At 52.6% G+C, this 20,605-nt stretch overlaps 3 protein-coding genes across 6 annotated transcripts; 1 reads left to right on the top strand and 2 right to left on the bottom strand.

Annotated features, from left to right (window-relative positions):
• Positions 1–811: 811 nt before the first annotated feature.
• Positions 812–1,385, bottom strand: NPB (neuropeptide B). The gene is made up of 2 exons (XM_040244882.1): positions 1,143–1,385; positions 812–1,066 (listed from the first exon to the last, which is right to left on the bottom strand). The coding sequence occupies exons 1-2, from the start codon at positions 1,383–1,385 to the stop codon at positions 938–940; spliced, it is 372 nt and encodes a 123-aa protein (XP_040100816.1). The 3' UTR covers positions 812–937.
• A 2,162-nt stretch (positions 1,386–3,547) lies between these two features.
• Positions 3,548–8,704, bottom strand: ANAPC11 (anaphase promoting complex subunit 11). Of its 3 annotated transcripts, none has more exons than XM_040244884.1 (3): positions 8,461–8,704; positions 7,963–8,083; positions 3,548–3,894 (listed from the first exon to the last, which is right to left on the bottom strand). In XM_040244884.1, exons 2-3 carry the CDS (start codon positions 8,069–8,071, stop codon positions 3,749–3,751), a joined length of 255 nt encoding a protein of 84 aa, XP_040100818.1. In that variant the 5' UTR covers positions 8,072–8,083; positions 8,461–8,704; the 3' UTR covers positions 3,548–3,748. The 3 variants fall into 3 exon arrangements, with proteins under 3 accessions (XP_040100818.1, XP_040100817.1, XP_040100819.1); XM_040244883.1 differs by having other exon boundaries at positions 7,963–8,137; positions 8,461–8,697; XM_040244885.1 differs by having other exon boundaries at positions 3,551–3,894; positions 7,963–8,137; positions 8,587–8,669.
• Positions 8,592–12,615, top strand: ALYREF (Aly/REF export factor). Of its 2 annotated transcripts, XM_040244860.1 has the most exons (6): positions 8,592–9,080; positions 9,554–9,685; positions 11,177–11,324; positions 11,876–11,939; positions 12,039–12,216; positions 12,310–12,615. In XM_040244860.1, exons 1-6 carry the CDS (start codon positions 8,844–8,846, stop codon positions 12,322–12,324), a joined length of 774 nt encoding a protein of 257 aa, XP_040100794.1. In that variant the 5' UTR covers positions 8,592–8,843; the 3' UTR covers positions 12,325–12,615. The 2 variants fall into 2 exon arrangements, with proteins under 2 accessions (XP_040100794.1, XP_040100795.1); XM_040244861.1 differs by lacking the exons at positions 11,177–11,324; positions 11,876–11,939; positions 12,039–12,216; positions 12,310–12,615 and adding an exon at positions 10,531–11,170 and having other exon boundaries at positions 8,756–9,080.
• The last annotated feature ends 7,990 nt before the right edge of the window (positions 12,616–20,605 follow it).

Genomic DNA, 20,605 nt, shown 5'->3' with positions numbered 1-20,605 from the left:
GGTAATTAGCCTGAGTGGGGCAGGGGTGCTGGGCTGGCACAAGGCAGTTGTATTCAGGAGCCATGGTCCTGCCCAGCCCCTCCCTTCTCCAGATACGGCAGCACCCATGGCTTTGGATACCGCTTTTCTGCGGGTCTAGATCGGGAAGAACAGAGTTCCCAGGCCTGGGAGGAGCCAGCTGCCTGACTCAGGACTCAGCTGGGGTGTGCCCAGCTCTCAGCTCTGTCATCCCCCCGCCTGCTACAGCCCCTCCCAGCCCCGGAGCCACACATCTAGCTGCCTTCCCCTTCTTGCTGGGCCCAGCCTATCATTCATTTGGCACAAGTATTGTCCCATGCTGTGTACTTTGAGGTGTTTGGGGGGTGCTCTAGTAAGGGAGGCCTCAAGAAATGTAGCATTTGAGGCAGGAGGGCATCCTGGTGTGGGGTGTTTAGGGGAGGCTTATTACAAGGTAGGACTTATGAGCTGGCGTGATAGACTTGATGGCTAGTAGGGGACCCAGGCAGCACCTCCTAGGAGGATCCAGGAGCTGCCTGAACAAAGCAGGGAGGAGGCAGGGCATGGAGCAGAGCCTTGCAGAACCAGATGCCGGGCTCCAGAAGATGTCTGGGTTTGATATGGCCCGAGGCCCACAGAAAGTTCCCAGCAGCATTTTACCAGCAGTGGTTCTTGGGAGCTCCTGTACAGGTGTCTCTGTGCAACCTGGTAACCTGGCTGCTGTCTGCAGGTCTAGGTGAGCAGAGTATGGGTGTGGAGTTTGAGGAGATGCCCACTCCACCCGCTGTGCCCACCTTCCAGAGGCTGCAAGTCATTTATTCATTAAGCCATTTACTATGGGGATGGATGGGCGGTGCTGGGTGCCATCTAGCGCCAGGGCGGGGGCTTGCCCATGGGTGCCCGGGGCATTCAGGCCGGGTCCAGGTGCCGGGGTCGGGGCTCACTTGCTGCGACAGTCCAAGGCGCTGAGCGACAGGAAGACGTCAGCCTTGCACTGGAAAGTGGCGCGGCCGTCGGGGAGTGGCTCGCAGCTCTGCAGGTTGGGGGTGACCTCCTCGACGCACACGGCCTGGGGGCGAGATGGGATGGATAAGGGGGCGCCCGCACCCTCCAGCGCTCCGCACCCAGCAGCGCCCATTACTCACGAGACTCCACAGGTTGGGGCGCATCTCCCGGAAGGTGCCGGCCCCTCCCAGGGATCGCGTGCCCCCGCGGGGCTCAGAGCGCCGTGCGTACGGCGACCTGTGGAAGCCGGACAGCAGACCCGCGGCGCGGCCCACGGAGTAGTACCCCGGCCCCGCCGTCGGCTTGTACCACGCGAGGCCGGGGGACGCCAGCAGTAAGCACAGCGCCAGAGCGGCGGCCACCAGCATCGCGGGCCCGGCCATGGGGGAACTCGGTGGCAGCGAGCGGCGGGTTGCGGAACGGCAGCACCCGCGCCTTATATCTGCGGCGGGGCGGGGCGGGGCGGGGCGCGAGGGCAGGCGCCGGGATGCACGGGCCTCCGCATCCTGGAGGGAGAAGCCCGCGCGGGGTTCAGAGCCTCTTGGGCACAGAGGCACGCTGGAGAAAGATGCTCCAGGGCTTGAGGGGAATGCGACGCCCCCTTCCTCCCCACCCATGCCCACCTCCCAGTTTCTGGCCCACTGAACTCTTGCTGGGAGGCAGCCCCCGGGCCTTTCCCACAGACCTTAGTCCCGACTCAGTGGGAGGAGGGGCGGCGGTGTTGCAGAGCCCTCAACGAGTCCGATGGCGCCCCAGCCCCAAGTCACCCCCCGGGGACTGTACCCCGTTTCCCGGAGACAAGGAGCAGTTGTCTCCCTGTACCCCGGGGACAAGGAGCAGTTCCCACCCTAAAGGGAGCTGACCAGAGGACCCGGCTTCTGGAGGAGGCACTGAAATCTAAGAGGGCCGGGGGTGGGGAGGGCAACGATAGGTTTCACAACTATGAGAGACGTTTTACACCACTGATCTGGTCCTCAAACAGAGCTGGCAGGATGGCTCACAGGACAGATGAGGAGGGGAGGCCAGGGGAAAGCCCTTGCAGAGGTGGGTGTTGTGACCCTGTGCCACTGTGGCAGAGGAAGAGCTGAGACGATTATGGGAGGAACTGGCAGACCTCTTGAGCTTCCTAGGAGGGAGCCAATGGCTGGGCTCTGGGTGTGTGCTGGGCCTGGCAGGCAGCTCTGTGTCCTGCTTGAGGGGACCACGCAGGCCCTGGGAGGACCAGGCTGGAACCCAGTAAGGAATGGAGAGGAGCCCACCTGGCAGCGAAGTGGGAGTGGCCTGCCTAGAGGACTGTATGACCTGTGGCAAGCTCTGGACTTCTGGGGTGAGGGCACCTGTCCCGGTGTGCCAGGGCTAAAAGCCTGGAGGCTCGGTTCACGGCCTGGCACCCTAGGCATGTGGGTACTTCCTGTCACAAGGGAGAATTCCCCAGGGAAGGCACAACTCCAGGGAGGGAAGGTGAGCAGGGGCAGGCCAGACGGAGGCCAGGCCACCCTGTGGGATCCTCTGCAGCTGCCACTGCCCACCTCTCAGTGAGGGCTGGTCTTCCTACTGGTCTGTGAACTCAGTGACCACGGATCCAGACACACTGTAGACAGGCATTTAGAATTCAGAGTTACTGCTTAGAGCCCAAGACGGAGGGCACACAGCAGACGACATGAGGCCTACTCAGCTGCCCCTCCTCCTGCTCACACTTTCCAAACACCCTGGCCACGTGCCTTCCCAGAACAGACACCAGGACAAGGACCCTGGCAGCTGGGTTTCTGGGCAAGGAGCATACAACCTCCAGATTCCTTGAGGGTTCCTTCCCTCTGGGCACAATGGTCCAGACAATGTACCGCCCTGCCTTCTCCCCTGGAGACTGATGCTCAGAAACCAGCTACCCACTGGGCAGAAGGCGTTACAGGGACACAGGGCAGTGACCCCTGGTGCAGGGGGAGGTCATCGAGAATAGACTGGAAGGAACCCATGCTCACAGGACATGCAGCCTACAGTGGTTGCCATCCAGAAGCTGCTCAAAATCCTAGGGCTGGGTTCCTTGCCCCCGCCCTATCGGGGGGCTGAGGTGGAGCAGAGGTGCCCGAAGGATGTCCCAAGGGCTGACTTCCCTAGATGGGGAGACCCTCGGACACCTGTGCTGATGTCAAGGACACTGGCCCTGCCAAGGAGCTGGGAGAAAGGGACTGAAGCCACCGACCACAGCTGCCTCGACAAAGCCCTCTTAGCACAGCCGGCACCTACTCGGGGACAGCCTTCCAGAGGGAGGAAGCATGGCAGTGCCTGCCAGCTGTGTCCAGCCAGGGTCCCAGCGACCACCCTGAAGAGGCGGGCCCCGGCCTCTCTACCCACCAGGCTCTTCCAGCCTGAGCCCACTCCTCCCACCCTGGCTCCTCTGGCTGATCCCTGGCTTGTTCTTCTCCAGGGGTGTGACTCAGGGCCTCTCGGCATCGCACTGGGATGTTTATTCATGAGTTTTCATACTGGCGCACACCGAGGCTGCCTCAGCACCAAGAAAACAAGCAACTGGAGCCTCCGGCCAGGCTTAGGTGGTTTAATGAGTTTTATTTATTTGATAAAATGTCAATGTTGTGATGGGAGAAAACAAACGCAGCTCCAATCCTCATTTCAACCCTGTCAGAGCCCAGAGGAGACCGTCCCCATGGAGGAGACAGCCACCCAGAGCCACTGTGGGGGTGAGGCCGTCTCAAGGCGAGGGCAGGGGCATCGGGCAGCACGGACGGCCTCACTCCTTGAACTTCCACTCCTGGCGGCACATGGGGCAGTGCTGCTGCACCTGCTGCGCGTTCAGCCACTTGAGGATGCAGTGCATGTGGAAGCAGTGTGAGCACTGGCCCCACACCAGCGGGCAGTCGTCACCCGGCACCTTGCCTGCGGGAGGGACGAGACGACCTGTGAGTCACCCAGAGCACAGGACAAGTCCGATGGGGGAAGCATGCCCAGGGTGGCCTCAGGGCTCAGAGAGGACAGGAATCTGGAAGGAAACCACAGACTCGGCCAAGCAGCCGCCTCTACCTGAACCTCTGCAAAGACCACCCAGGCTGCTCCCGCCTCCACGCGGGAGCTCAGCAGCAGGAAGAGCTCTGGCTGGGCCTGAACGCCCGCCCACTGGCCCCCCAGGGCCTGGGCCCATCTGCAGACACACCGCAGCTCTGCCAGTTGGCACCTGTGATGCCAAGAAGGTTACATCAGTGTGTCAGGGCGCCTGCACAGGTGACCTGCCTCTGAGCAGCAAACCATTCTTCTTGATCAAGGTAAGGTGAGCCGGGGCCTTAGAAACTAGATGTCGCCATCCCCAGGCAGTAGGGACCCAGTTCAGTTCCAGGGAGCAGGTCGGGGACACAGGGGCTTGTGGCTCAGCCCATCGGCCGCTGGGAGTGACGTGGCACTGCCTCCCGTTTCCTCCTCATTTCTATCCTACTTGAGGTCCAGAGAACCTGGTGCTGGCCCTCCAGCCCACCTGCATGTGCTGCCACTGTGAAGAGGGCCTGGCATCAAGAGAAACAAGTCTGACTTTTAAGAATCTAGAAAACCCCATCATGCAGCTGGTGCCGGCAGAGCACAATGTCCTCCCCCAGCAGGTAGGTCCCCATGAGCAGCAGGAGCTGCAGCTTGCTGCCACCACCCTCTAGGGGGCCATTCCCCCAAAGCATTGCCACGGGGCCCCTCATGCCTATCAAGCGTGAGCCAAATCCAGAAGTCACTAGGGCACACAGTGCACCAGCCAGATAAGCTGGGGTGAACAGGAGACATCTTGTCCACGAAGTAGTTCCTAAGTGCCAGCCTGGTCAGCTGTGGTCCTGGTCTTCTCTCTTGACACCAGACACAGGGAGAGGTGACTGTACAATGTGTTAAAGGATAACACCACGGCGAAGCCACAGTGCTCTCAAGACCTAATGGAGCACCTACTCTGAGCTGCACAGGGAGCTGGAACACTGACCTGAGCATCTGTCCAAACCTCACAGTGCTCCACAGTCTCTTATCACCCCACCGACATCCCAGGGACAGACAGGAGGCCACGTGACTCACGAGGGCAGCTGCCACTGCCTGAAGGGAGCATGCCGACCAGGAGGCTGGTGTGGGTGCCAGGTCTTAAATATCCTTCAATCGCTGCTGGAAACCTGCACCTCCTTCCCAGTTTGGGAGCAGCTCTTGCCCCACAGTGGTACATCCACCCTATGGAGTCAGACAGATGGGCACTGCCATCTTCCTACTCTCTTGTTTGGGGCAGTGTTTCGCAATCTTTGTTTTTAACTTTTTATTTTGTATTGGGGTAGAGCTGATTAACAACATTGTGATAATTTCAGGTGAACAGTGAAGGGACTCAGTTATACATATACATGGATCCTTTCTCCCCACCAAACCCCCAATCTTTTAAAAGTAATCCTCTCTAAAACAAAATATCACTCCTTTTCTGAATCTTTTATGACAAAACAACCAAAAACCAATTTACTTGGCAAATACAAAACTATCTAGCTCATTCTGCTTCCCAGGCCAGGGTGGGGGGGCGAGGTGGACAGCCCTGTTCCAGGAGGCCACAGAGTGTGACACCTGATTTCTCTTGGTTGGGGGCCCCCCCCCCCCCCCCCCCCCGGGGGGCCCACCTCAGCAGAACGACGCTTGGACTCACCCCTAACACATTAGAGCCCTTACAAATAGAGGATATAAGAGGATGCGCAGGGGCCAGCTAGCCTACTGGCAGGGGTACCCTAGCCACCATGTCCATTTGTGGGGAATCTGACACCACCTTCCATGCTGACAGTGACTCATGCTAAGCGTCGGTGGGATCCTCTCCGTAAGACTTTCACTCACAAAGCCCTGAGACAAGGAGCGGGTTTATCACAGTCTGAGTCACTCTGGATTTTTCGTAGGAATTCCATCTCAGCAGAGAAATCCAGCATCACTTGATCTGTATAGAAGGCGCCCTGGGCTGACCAAACACTTTGATCATTACAGCTGGCTCACAACCAGCAAGTCCAAAGTTCAGCCTCAACCCCCCTCTTCCCAGCACCCAGCACACCTCAGGCAGCCCCACACACTGGGTTCCACAAGCTGCATGCAACCCCTGGTGCCATCTTTGACACACAGGCTCACTCACCCACACTGGGTCAAGGGCATGACCACATAAATGCTACCCTAGGGCTTTTCTTTTCAGAAGCCACATCTGCTGCTGAGAAAGTTGCAAGCACCTACCCATAACCTGTGTTGTACCTTTGAGAAAGGGTGGTTTCAGGATTTCCCTGATGGTACAGTGGATAGGAATCCACTTACCAATGCAGGAGATACGGGTTCAACCCCTAGGCCTGGAAGATTTCACATGCTGCGGAGCAACTAAACCCAAGCAATGCAACTACCGAAGCCTGTGCGCCTCGAGCCTGTGCTCCGCAACAAGAGAAGCCACGGCAACTATAGTAGTGCTGCCTCAACTAGAAAAAGCCTGCATGTAGTAACAAGATCCAACTGAACAAAAAAAAAAGGGCGGTTTTAAACGGATTAAACCAAGCCAGACCTTGTGCTTCTCTTCTCTCTCCCTTTACATAAAACCTCATCAAGTAGAACCAATCACTGATTTCCTAAGATTATATCCCAGCCTGATTAAATCAGGATGGATTAGCCCATGGGTGATGAGATTTCCTCTCCCAGATGTAAAGATTTAAGACTAGGATAAAATTATATTTGCACTAAAATCAATTATTTGAATTTCACTGTAAGAAGCAAAGATCTAGTACTATTTTGATGTTCACGGCCCCACAGGACAGGCCTGGTCATTGACTTCTCAGTGGTCCCCAAATCTCACTTCTCTCTTAGGAACACCTTCGATCCCTAGGCAAAGCCTTAAGACCCTTCCTATTGCTTCTGGTTCACTTGTGTCTGACTAAAAACTAAATTCACTGGTGCGAAAATCTCCTTTTGACCCAAATACTTTCACTTCACAGAACACACTGGAAACAAAGGAACAATGCAAAAGACAACGCAAAGATGAAATCTGATAAAACCTGAGGTCAGGCATTTTGCAAGACAACATGTTCTGAAAGAATCAGATGTCTACGGGGAATTCCCTGGTGGTCCAGTGGTTAAGAATCTGCCCTCCAGTGCAGGGGATGTGGGTTTGATCCCTGGTCTAGGAACTAAAATCCCACATGATACAAGACAACTGAGCCCATGCAACACAACTGGAGAGAAGCCTGCTCAATGCAATGAAGGTCCCTACGCAGCCAAAAACAAATAAAGAAAAATAAAAACAAATAATTTGATGTCTAAAACGCGATAGAGAAGTTGAAGCAAAACTATTCTAGATCAAGTAGTGAAGGGAAAAAGTGATCACACCTTGGGTCTTGGCTCACACCACCCAACAATAAAGACATTTGAGGACAACTAAAGAAATCTGAACAAGGACCAGGAATGAGGGGCAACAGTAAGGCAATATGTTGTCTAAAGTGACAACGGTGCTGGGTAAAAGTCAGCACTGAAGTAGGGCATTACATTTAGCATTTGCTGCGGCTTCCCTGGTGGCTCAGTGGTAAGGAACCTGCCTGACAATGCAGGAGATATTTAGCATTTACTTTAAAACAGCTGGGCAAAAACAGCCAGATATGAAAACGTGTTATTCATCATTTATGTGCTGGATTGAGGGGGAAACCTTGTAACATTACATTTTTTTGTTGACTCGAAATTTTCAAATACAATGTCTTAACACATTTTTGTGTTCCACGGGTCTCATAGTGACTTTTATCAGGATAGGAAACTGTGCTCTTTTCCTTACAAAACTTTTGACGGGATCTTTGTACAAATATGGGCCGAAATAGCCTGGCTTTTCTCTGTCAACTTTTCTTGGAAAGAGGAAACCAAACCCCAGAAACGCTGTGCGAGTACTTCTGGGGACACGCCAAGGCCAGATGATAGGCACAGCTCGAGAGACAGCGGGCAGGGGACACTCACAGTCCGGGCAGCAGCCATTGAAGGCCATCCGGCAGATGCCGCAGTTCTCGTCGTTGGCTACCCAGAGCCAAGTGGCCACGCCATTCCAGCATTTGATCTTCACCTTCATGGCGCGAGGAGCCTGCGAGGAGGGAAGAGACCACCCGGCTGTGCTGAGTCTGCAGAACTACGGCACCTGGAAGCCAAAGAAGGGGTGTCGCCCCGGGGGTCCAGCGTAGGCAACAGTGGCCGCCGAAAGGCAGTAAGAGCTGTCTGCAAGGGGGCTGGGGCGGGGGCCGGGTCCTCGGGAAGACCGGTAGGACCGGTGTTGGTCCTTCGCCAACACCGCACTTCTGCCTCGGCGTCCGCAGAAGGGCTCGTCGGCTTTAACAACCGCAGAAACGCGCCGTGCGCTACTTCCGAAAGGGCTGACGGGGCTGAGAGATGGAGACCCAAGCCCGCTCCCTACGAGGTCACCCCGGAAACAACCCTGGCGCGGGCCGCACGGGCCGCACTCACTCTTGCCGCGGGACTAGGATGCGGGTTCCTGGTGCGGTGGGGGAGGGGCAAGGGAGAGGCGCCACGCTCGGCCACGCCCCCAACGGCCGCGCCCCCGCCGATCTAATCGCGCGCGGCACCACCCGCCTTCAGTTGGCAGCGCCGGCCCCGCGCGGGAAGGTATATAAACGCCTGTGGCCGCGGCTCGGCACTTCTCAGAGGCGCCCGCCGAGCTCCGTGGTTCAGCGCGCACGCGCGACCTCGCCCCCTGAGACGCCGAAGGCCCGCAGCCAATCCGCGGTCGCTCTGAGGACGCGGCACCGGAAAACCCCCGAGCGGCGCTGGAAGTGACGCGCCGACGTGCTGACGCGCGGGCTCGAGCCGAGGCCGATTCCGCGCCCGCCATGGCCGACAAAATGGATATGTCTCTGGACGACATCATTAAGCTGAACCGGAGCCAACGAGGCGGCCGCGGCGGGGGCAGGGGCCGCGGCCGGGCCGGCTCCCAGGGTGGCCGCGGCGGCGGAGCCCAGGCCGCCGCGCGAGTGAACCGAGGCGGCGGACCCATTCGGAATCGGCCGGCCATCGCCCGCGGCGCGGCGGGCGGCGGCGGCAGGAACCGGCCGGCGCCCTATAGCAGGGTGAGTGTGGAGACAGGGTGGCGGGCCGCGGCGAGGGAGCGAACCGGCAGGGCGGCGCACGGGCGACCGGCGGGCCGTCCGGGCGGCCGACCGACCGACTGGGCCGGGGGGCGCGGGCGCCGGCCGGTTCGGCGGGCGGGAACGTCGCTCGCTTGCCGGGCACCAAGGCGGAGACCCTGGCGGCCTTTGTCTTGACGGGGCGCCCGGCCTCACGGGGGGGGCTGAGGGGCCGTTGGCGCGGCCGCCCCGGTGGCGGGAAGTTGGTTGGAGGGAACCGAGAAGTTGCGGGACGTGTGGCCGTGGCGGCCGGGTACGGCCTGACGCGGGCGAGAAGCGGGGGCTGCGGGTCTCTCTCAGCGCCTGCCTCCCCGCCGAGATGGGGGGAGGCTCTTGCTGTGGCCGTGAGGGCGAGGGCGAGCCCTGGAGTGAGACTCACAGACCTTTTTCTGTTCTTGTGTTTTCTTTTCCCTCAGCCGAAACAACTTCCTGACAAATGGCAGCATGACCTTTTCGATAGCGGTTTTGGGGGTGGTGCCGGCGTGGAGACCGGTGGGAAACTGCTGGTGTCAAATCTGGATTTTGGAGTGTCCGACGCTGATATTCAGGTAAGGGACTGGAGTTTCTTGGTGGGCGGGTCACTCCGCACGGAATCGGTTGTGGCGTTTGGGACTTGGCCCTGAATCCCCCACACACACACCTTGGGACAACAAGCTCTCCCAGGCACCGAAGGGCCAGCCACTGTTCCCTGTGAGGGGCTCCAGGAATGCAGAGCAGAGGTTGAGCTAGAGTTGAAAGCCTGACCAATGTGTCAGTTTGTGCTGGAAGACAAGGCCTCAGCTTAGTTTGGGGCGCTGCTGTTCTTCCTTGCTAAAACGTGTTCTGTAGATGAAGGCACTCTGCCCAAGCTCTTCTGACAGAAGCTTGGTTGACTGTGCTCCGTTTCTGTTCCTGGAAGAGCTAGGCTACTTGTTTTCTTTGTTTTGCTTGTTTTAATGGTTTGTTGGGAGGAGAAAGCACTTCCTTTGTAGAACTGACATAGCACAGAGCAGGATGGTGTCAGCACCACTCTGGCTCCATTGGCCTTAAGCCCTATGTCTTACTTGGAATTTCATCTCCTGTCTTCTCACTTATCCTCACCTCCTGGGTTTTGTTAGTGACATGATTCTCAAACATCTTTGGTTGAAGCCTCTTTTTTTTTGCCTTTCTCTCTTTCCTCCCCTTTTTCTTTTTTTCCTTTTCTTTTCTTTTTTTTTGATTGAACCCTAAAGGCCTTTAAATTTGCTGCCTAAAATGGTTAAGTAATGACATCTTGGGGGTCAGTCCAGGAGATGGCTGGGCAGGGTACTGGGCCTTCCTGGGTTCAATTTCCCAGAGCCCAGCCATTTACTTTGCCTTGGGAGGGCAGAGCAAGGCCAGTGAGCACTCACAGTGTCTCAACACTTTTTTTAAGGTGGTTTCTGGCATCCACTGGAAACCGCTTTTGGTGAACTCCACTTCCCGCTGTGTGCCTGCGGCCGGAGTAGCCCCACACTCTGGGTTCCCTCTCCAACTCCCAGCCTGCCTGAGGTCAGGGCAGTTTCCATGGCAGCGCTTGACTTCAGGCTTTGCGGCAGGCTTGAGTAGGAGGAGAGGGAAAGGTGAGCCAGAATCTGCCCTGGGGGAGGGGCTGGGTCAGGGCTCCCAGTCAGAGGGCCCTTGGAGCTGGTCCACAAGTGGATAGAGCCCCTTGCTCTGTGATCTTGGCCTTGGCTGCTTCTTGGCACAGTCCTTGGGTGTGTTGTAAATATTCCTTTGTTGAAGAAGATAGCAACTAAATCTTTGCCCTTCATTGGTGGGCTTTGTGATCCTTCACCTGCATCGTGGTATAGATGTCAGGTTCCCAAGTGGGCAGGAGCCCTCGGGCCCAGCTGCTCCGGGAAATTGCTGTCCCACCTGTCCCATCCCATACCCCAGGTCCCACCGCCACTGCCCTGCCCCACCACATGTATGTCTTCCTCCCAGGGAAATACCCCAAAGCAGTTTACACTTCCAGGGAGTGTCCCTGGGCCACCAGAAGAAAAATTGCTTTACTAAGAACTGCTCTTTCTGACTCTCAGGAGCTCTTTGCTGAATTCGGAACTCTGAAGAAGGCGGCTGTGCACTACGACCGATCTGGCCGCAGTTTAGGAACAGCTGACGTGCACTTTGAGCGGAAGGCAGATGCACTAAAAGCTATGAAACAGTACAACGGCGTTCCTTTGGATGGTGCGTTTGGGATTGGACCCAGAAAGGCTGCAGCGCTGTAGCTAGTTTGCGGAGCCAGAGGCTGGCCCCATCCCTGCAAGAGTAGGGTCCCCTCTGCTTGAGGACACTTTGTGTTCGCCCCTTTGTCTCTCTTCCACACTGCCACCTCTCATGCTGCCCCACACATCTGGACCAACCTCTTGTGAATCCCCATCCAGCAAGCTACATCCCTCCCCTCCTTCAGCTCCTTCCGGAAGATTCACTTCTGTGAAGCCTTCTCAGAACCACCATAGTACAACTCTTGAGTGCGGGGCTGTAGTCGTAAAGACAAAGGTACCTTTCTGCTCCTGGGCACCCTGGACGCCCGACAGACACCCACCTGCACTGGATGAGAAGGAGCGAGGAGGCGCTGGTGGGGCTGTTCTCCCACCAGCATTTCCAGGCTGTCCTCTCGTCGGGAGCATCAAGATGCAGTGTCCCTTTCCAGTGCTTGCATGGAGGCCAGGGTGCTGCCCCTAGCAGGCTTCAGAGTCCTCTAACAGGAGCTGGCCCTCTTGTGTTCTCTGCCTTAGGCCGCCCCATGAACATTCAGCTCGTCACCTCACAGATTGACACGCAGCGGAGACCTGCACAGAGGTGAGTTCCGGGGCCTCTCTAGTCAGGGCTGGCCTGTGGGGTGTCTCCTCACGCTGCAGGTCTTCCAGGCATGTGAGCAAAGTTTCCTTTTCTTGCTAGTGTAAATAGAGGTGGGATGACTAGAAACCGTGGTTCAGGAGGTTTCGGTGGTGGCGGCGGCACCCGGAGAGGCACCCGTGGAGGCAGCCGGGGCAGAGGCAGAGGCACCGGCAGGAGTTCAAAGCAGCAGCTTTCCGCAGAAGAATTAGATGCCCAGCTGGATGCTTATAATGCAAGAGTAAGTCACAGAGGAGGGCTGGGTGAGGGTCAGTCCCAGACCAACTGGAGGAGGGCCTCATTATGAGTGAGCACCTCTCTTCCTCTGTTTCAGATGGACACCAGTTAAACAGACCAGCAAATCCGTGCATGGACCAGGACCCAGAAGTCTCGTCCGTGCTCCCTGGCGGGAGGGGGTGACAGACTGGGGCTGTGTGGCCAATGATGGATTTGTTTCTTTTATGTTTTAAAATAGGATTTAAAATTCATGTAAAGGTTTCTTTTTCCTTTTTTTTTTTTTTAAATTCTGAAACAGACCTGTTTTGTACTGAGTTATTTTTGGGATAACTTTTACTGGTTGTTGTTGTGGAGAAGGTGGCGTTTTCACCTTTGCCATAATAAAATAGAAATGTGTGTAGAACTGGAACTGTTTAATTCATCCCATTCTCAGGGTCCTGACCTGGGCCAGAATGCTGGTGTGATCTGGTAGATGGGAGGGACATGGGATCTGAGGAGGAAATGAGGCAGGCCTGCCAGGCACATGGCACCTGGCCTGTGGGTTGGAGTTCTGCAGGAGGATGCTGGCTGCCACGCTGTTCCCACAGATCCAAACCCCTTTTTCTCACCCCCTCATCCCCCCTAGGTGGGAGGATGTGGAGCAGTGGTCCTTCACACGCAGCCACCTGTTCGTTGCCTGTACTGCAAGGTGAGGGGCGGGGAAAGGTGGGGTACCTTGTGCTTCTGGCCGATTTCAGGTGACTGCTGGGTTGAGCTGTTCCTTTCTTTCTCGTGCTCTGGTTCTCAGAAATCTGGGTTTAGTAGTTCTGACTTTGCAACATAATCCCTGTGTGTTTTTCATCTTTTGTGTCATGAAGGAAAGATCACTGTATTCGGTGTTTTCTTAATTATGTACTTGGAGATGTAGCTAGTGGGAGCTGTGGTAGAATCTCATTTGACCCACAGGGAACTGGGGGGACAGGCAGACACTGGTGCCCATCTGGACCCCTCCTGGGACAGACTAGAGCAAGATGGTCATGTTACTTGCCCAAATGCTAGTGTGACCTGCCATGCAGTTCCTATGGTTCAGGAGGAGGCAAGATCCCTGGGGTGTAGGGCATGGACATCTCTTTGGGCCTCCCCTCCTAGGACATGCCTTTGAGCCACTCGGTTATGCCTACAACCCAGCTAGAGGGAAACCGGAAAATTCTTAAAAGAGATGGCCCACCTTACCTGTCTCCTGAGAAACCTGTATGCAGGCCAAGAAGCAACAGAACCAGACATGGAAAAACAGACTGGTTCAAAATTGGGAAAGGAGTACCATCAAGGCTGTATGCTATCACCCTGCTTATTTAACTTACCTGCAGGGTACGTCATGCAAAATGCCAGGTTGGATAAATCAAACTGGAATCAAGATTGCTGGGAGAAGTATCAACAACCTCAGATATGCAGATGATACCACTCTAATGTCAAAGCGAAGAGGAACTAAAGTCTCTTGAGGGTGAAAGAGTGAAAAAAGTTAAAACTCGACCTTCAAAAAACGAAGGTCATGGCATCTGGTTGTATCACTTACTGGTAAACCGAAGGGGAAAAAGTGGACATAGTAACAGATTTTATTTTCTTGGGCTCCATGATCACTGCAGATGATGACTGCAGCTCTGATGTTAAAAGACTCCGTGGAAGAAAAGCCATGATAAACCTGGACAGCTTATTGAAAAGCAGAGAGAGAGACATCACTTTGCTGACAAAGGTCCATATAGTCAAAGCTATGGTTTTTCCAGTAATCATATACAGTTGTGAATTGGACCATAAAGAAAGCTGAGCCCCAAAGAATTGATGTTTTCAAATTGTGCTCGAGACTGGAGAGTCCCTTGGACAGCAAGATCAAACCAGTCAATCCTAACGGAAATCAACCCTGAGTATTCACTGGAAGGACTGATGCTGAAGCTGAAGCTCCAGTACCTTGGCCACCTGATGCAAAGAGCCAACTCATTGGAAAAGACCCTGATGCTGGAAAGACAAGGCAGGAGGAGAAGGGGATGGTGACAGACTTTTGAGAATAGGGACTATGGGGAGGGGTAAGTATGGGCCAGGAGAGTCACCCCAGCCTTAACAGCAACCGGTGCCTTGGCTCTTCCGGAAGCAGCTGCCATGGCCCGCAGCTCAGATGGCTTCCATGTTTGGGATGAGGCTGGAGTGAGTCACAAGGAAGGACTGTGATTAAGGGGTGGCCCTGTAACAGTCAGTCACTGCAGAGCCAGCGCTGCCATTTGAACCATCTGAGCCATGCCAGGCACTGATGGAAAGATGGTTGAGGTGACTCATCCCTACCTCTAGACCAGTCTTAATGAGAAGGGATCAGCCAGGGCTCAGCTTTAGCTGCAGTGTGGTGAGGGGTGGCTGGTAGAGGTCAGATCATCTGGACAGAGCCAGGCAGCCTGTCTGATGGGGTGGCCTTGGGCTAAGCAGGCACGTGCCAGGCAGGGAGACTGCTTTCTGGATGTTGGCTCTGGTGTTTGGAGGGAGCAATGACTGGGAATGGGGGGCTTGTGGGGCGTGGTAAGGGGTGGCCAAGGTGCCACATGGGAGGAGGGTGTCACTAGTGAAGAGAAAGTTACAGGAAGAAAGCAGGCAAAGGACGGGCTGTGCTTAGTGTTGGGTCTAAGAGGCAGAACACCGGATATGGGTAAGCATCCAGATGTGGACCCAAGCAAGTGCTGCTGTCAGCTAGATGTCTGTGAGCTGGAACTTGACGTGTGGACACTGCAGGTAGAGGTAGGGATATAGGGCTGGAGGTGACAGGAGTAGGGAGGGCTGACATCATATTTGCTGGAAGCATATAGTGAGAAGGTGACCAAGTCAGAAAAGCCTGCAGTTTGGCAGGGAGCTGAGAGAAACCTCCCCATCACTTTATTTTTAAAATTATTTTTGGCTGCACTGGGTCGGTTGCTGGGCATGGGCTTTCTCTGATTACAGTGAGTGGGGGCTACTTTCTAGTTGCAGAGCACGGGCTCCAGAGCACAGGCTCAGTAGTTGTGGTGCACAGGCTAAGTTGCCCCACAGCATGTAGAATTGTCCCTGACCAGGGATTGAACCCCTGTCCCCTGCATTGGCAGGCAGATTCTTAACCACTGGACCACAGGGAAGTCCCCCCACCACCACTTTAATCCTCAGTCTCCTTAACTGTGAAATGGGAAACCATGCGTTATCTCAAGGGCTGCAGGGCCACGTGTTTTGCTGTTCACGTGGGGGTGCTCTTGGGAGGAAGCGCTCTTGGGTGGTAAGTGTGCAGGGGCAGTTACTGTGCTCCAAGGCAAACCAGGCTTCTGGTTACTTGAGGGCAGTGCTGGGTATCCCTGCAATGGCCAGCACTTCATCCCTGAAAGTACAGACCTAGTGAGTGAAAGGATGAGATGGACTTGGTGCTTTTGCTCGGTTTCTCCTTCATGTTCTTTTCTCAAATGCTGGATTGCAGTCTCGCAGACCAGGTGGATGGGGCTGCCCCACTTGCAGGGCACTGGAATGTACCCCAGCTCACTTCAACCTTGTGGTCTGAGTGGAAAGTTCAGTGATCAGTCCAGGAGTGGGCACATACCTCATTTGGACAGTCAGTCAGTCTTAGGGAATCTCGAAGATGTTGAGGAAGCCAGCGCCAGGGAAGAGAGTGGCATGGGCTCCTGGACTCTTGACAGGATGCTTGTGTGAAGAGGAGCCACTCAGCTCCAGATGCATTCTGTTTTGCGTGGTTGAGCAAAGATACACGTGGTTTACAGAGCAACTTGGATAAGGAGGAACAGCCCTGTCCCTTGGCAGGTTGTGAAACCCAGCAGGAGTCAAGGTGCCAGAGCTTGAAAGGTTGTCACACTCAGACGTGGTCTGAAATACCAGAAGAGGAATGTTGCTTTCTGTAAACAACAAGGGTTTTGTTCTTGCTTGCAGGGAGCTAAGGCTCTAATACAGGAAACAAAATTAAGAAATTATGATAACAGTGTAACAACTACAATAGAAATAAGTGAAGCAGGCAGGACATAGAGCATTTTCTGTTCTGGAATATACATTCCAATGGGGGAAAGATGGGAAAAGTGGAATACAAGATGTCAGGTGGTAACAAGGCTGTGGAGGCAAACAGAGCAGAGGGTGCTAAGGAGTAGGGAAAGGCCTTGCTGGTGAGGTGGAGTTGTGAGCACGTGGATATTCGGAGGGGAGCCTCGCTGGCAGAGAGAAGAGCAAGTGTAAAGGTCCTAGGGTGAGAACACCCTAGGGCTTGTCCTAGGGGACAAGCCAGAGCCCCACTGTGGCTGGTGGAGAGGGCAGAGGTCGTGGGGCCTCTGTGCTGGGCTTCCAAGGAAGGGCATCTACCAGAGGTGCAGCCTGACCTGGGGAGGGGCGGCCAGGACTGAGCATTTAGGGGCTGACGTGGGGGACATCCATAGACAATGACTGGAAAAGCAGAGCCATGGAGTGGGCACCAGTGTTTCTGTTTCAATGAGTGTGGAATGTGAAATACTCTTAAGAACATTGGTTTTTATCCTGAAAAAATAACACAGTACAAAATTTGAGGTAATGATGTAAACAGAATGACCTTCCCAGCACTGTCCAAATGAAACCCTTATACTGCAGGTTGTTTTTCTTAATAAGAGCTTTATTATCATATAGTTGACATACCATGGAGTTAACCCGTTTACAGTAATTTTACTCTATTCACCAAGTCACAAATTCACCTCCACATTCAAATTCCAGGATATTCTCATCACCCCAAAAAGAAACCCACTAGTCATCATGCCTCTGTTCCCGTTCCTCAGCCTTCACTGGTCCACTTTCCGTGGACTTGCCTATTCTGGACGTTTCATACAGATGGATTTATACAATCTGTGACCTCAGTGTCTGGCTTCTTTACTCAGCACAGTGCCTTTGAGGTTCATTCTTGTTATAGCCTGTGTCAGTATCCAGTCCAAATGAAACCCTTGTTACTGCAAATAATCCTGTGGTGGATAGTTCACATTTTGTTTTGTCCGTTCATCAGTTGATGGACATTTGAGTTGTATCTACTTTTTGGCTATTGAAATAATGCTGCTGTGAGCATCGAGGTACACATTTTTATGTGGAGATAGTTTTCAGTGGTTTTGGAGTAGAATTGCTGGATCATAAAGCAACTAAGTTTGCTTCCCTGATAGCTCAGTTGATAAAGAATCAGCCTGCAGCGCAGGAGACCCTGGTTTGACCTTCCCTAATCATTTCTATTAACATCAGCCTACTTCTCCACTTAACTGGGAATGTTCTTAAGTGTCAGTTTGTAATTTTGATAGTTTAGTCGCTCAGTGTCTGACACTTTGCAACCCCATGGACTATTAGCACTCCAGGCCTCCATGTCCATCACCAACTCCTGGAGTTCACTCAAACTCATGCCCATTGAGTTGGTGATACCATCTAACCATCTCATCCTCGGTCGTCCCCTTCTCCTCCCGCCTGCAATCTTGCCCAGCATCAGGATCTTTTCAAATGAGTCAGTTCTTCGCATCAGGTGGCCAAAGTATTGGAGTTTCAGCTTCAGCATCAGTCCTTCCAATGAATATTCAGGACTGATTTCCTTTAGGACGGACTGGTTGGATCTCCTTGCAGCCCAAGGGACTCTCAAGAGTCTTCTCCAACACCACAGTTCAAAAGCATCAATTCTTCGGTGCTCAGCTTTCTTTATAGAAAGCTTTGACAAGATGGACCTTTGTTGGCAAAGTAGTGTCTCTGCTTTTTAATATGCTATCTAGGTTAGTCATAACTTTCCTTCCAAGGAGCAAATGTCTTTTAATTTCATGGCTGCAGTCATCATCTGCAGTTATTTTGGAGCCCCAAAAAACAAAGTCTGTCACTGTTTCCGCTGTTTCCCCATCTATTTGCCATGAAGTGATGGGGCCAGATGCCATGATCTTCATTTTCTGAATGTTGAGTTTTAAGCCGAATTTTTCACTCTCCTCTTTCACTTTCATCAAGAGGCTCTTTAGTTCTTCACTTTCTGCCATAAGGGTGGTGTTATCTGCATATCTGAGGATATTGATATTTCTCCTGGCAATTTTGATTCCAGCTTGTGCTTCATCCAGTTCATTTCCCATGACATACTCTGCATATAAGTTAAATAAGCAGGGTGACAATATAGTCAGATGTATAGAAAAGAAGTGATAATCAAAGAATTCCTGGATTGTCACCCAGACCACCAGATGGAACCCTGCTCCTTTTCATTCTGTTTCTTCTGAACTGATAGAGAGTAAGTTGCAGTGTGGTACCACTTTACCCCTAAATCTTTCCGCATGCATGTCTTTAAAAACAAAGGCATCATCTTCCATAATCAGACGTGAACACTGATAACAATACCATTATCTGAACCGTATCCTTATTCAAGTTTAGCCAGCTATCCTAATAGGCTATGTTGTAAATGCTTTTCCCTGGCTACATGGGAAAGGAATGTCTGGACCACTACCTTGAGTTAAGGATGTCTGGTCAGCTGCAACTGGTAGTGCTTTTAGCCTTTAAATGTCTTTCATGACCTTGGCACTTTGTGAAGGTCAGTCCCATTGGGGACTGTCTTGCTTCGTTACAATTAGACCAAGGTTACATACTCCAAGCAAAAATATCACTGAAAGGGTTTCCCATGGGGTACAGCATGGTGGGCTGTCTCTCTCATTACCCATCTTATAACCTTGCTCACATGATTCAGTGGGAGCTGCCAGCTTTCTCCATAAAGAAGGCAGAGTTATCCTTCTCTCCTTTGTAATCTAAATTTTTTTGAGAACTTTGAGACTAAATGAATACTTATATATATATATATGTATACATATATATGTATATATAAAGACTTTCTGGCCCCAGAAGAGGCTCCAGGCTCACCTTCTATTCCCTGGCTCCTTTCGTGGAGACTAGTATTTAACAACCAAGATCTGGGTGTTGGGTGTGCTCATTGCTACTGGGTTGTTGTTGCTTCTGGGCCCTCTCAGGACAAAGCTAGGAAATATATATACTAATTCATGCATATATATCAATATTTATCTCTGTTTTTAGCTGTATGTATGCATTTTTAAAAAAACATGAGTTTTTACTGTTTTCTGATTCCAACTCAGTTCCATAGGATTCATTCTCATCTCCCCTTATTTGTAAATTCTTTCCCTGGCAATAAGAAACCTGGCTCTCATTATCAACATATTTGCTTAAATGATGTCAGTCCTTTAAGTATCCACCTAGTCTGATTTTAGAACTGCTAATATACACCCCTGTTAGAAGCATTTACTAACTCGTGTACAGTATTGGGTTCATCCATGTGTTGAGCCATAGAGTACTGATTTCCAGTGAAAGTACCGGTTTCCAAAGTTGTTTAGGCAAGTCCTTCTCTTCTACCCCCTTCAGAGTAATTTGCTCCACAATTAGTTTCTTTTGCTACACTTTGTATTCTATTGTGCCTTTCCCACATATCCTGATTTTTTTTTTGTAATTTACATTTATTACTTGTTATGGAATTACATAGGACTGTGTAATTTTCATAAAAGTTTATAGGTTTACATTAATTACCTGTCATTATTAATGAGTCATTCTGGAATCAACTGACCATTTAGGGGAAAGTGGCAATAATGGTAAAGAACCCACCTGCCAATGCAAGAGATATAAGAGATGTAGGTTCGATCCGTGTCGGGAAGATACCATGGCTGCTGCTGCTGCTGCTAAGTCGCTTCAGTCGTGTCCGACTCTGTGCGACCCCATAGACGGCAGCCCACCAGGCTCCCCCGTCCTTGGGATTCTCCAGGCAAGAACACTGGAGTGGGTTGCCATTTCCTTCTCCAATGCACGGAAGTGAAAAATGAAAGTGAAGTCGCTCAGTCCTGTCCGACTCTGTGCGACCCCATGGACTGCGGCCCACCAGGCTCCTCTGTCCATGGGACTTTCCAGGCAAGAGTACTGGAGTGGGGTGCCATCGCCTTCTCCAAGACACCATGGAGGAAATGGCAACTCATTCCAGTATTCTTGCCTGGATAATCCCATGGACAAAAGAGCCGGGTGGGCTGCAGTCCATGAGGTCGCACTGAGTCAGACATGACTGAAGTGATTTAGCATGTATGCAGCAATAGACAATATACATCAATAAAGATTTCATGTGGAAATAAGCCATCAGAGTACTGGGAGATAATCTCATTAGTTTAAAATATCATCTTGTCTAAGTTATGCTAGAGTTAATTTTTATGTTATCTGTGCAGGTTGTAGAAACAAATTATACAATGTTTTAGCATGTTAACTAACTATAAATTAGTATCTATATAAAAGTCACTGTGAGCATTCCAGTTTTTTAAATGTACAAATCCATCATTAACAAGCCATTCAAATTACCATTAGTGTTTTCATAAAATTAATTTTTTTTTTATTTTTTGGTCAAATAAATA

Source organism: Oryx dammah, unplaced genomic scaffold, assembly GCF_014754425.2.
Source record: "Oryx dammah isolate SB20612 unplaced genomic scaffold, SCBI_Odam_1.1 HiC_scaffold_8, whole genome shotgun sequence".
In the NCBI taxonomy this organism is placed as follows: Eukaryota; Metazoa; Chordata; class Mammalia; order Artiodactyla; family Bovidae; genus Oryx; species Oryx dammah.
Note: the sequence above shows the minus strand (reverse complement) of the source record. Positions and strands in the feature narration are given on the sequence as shown.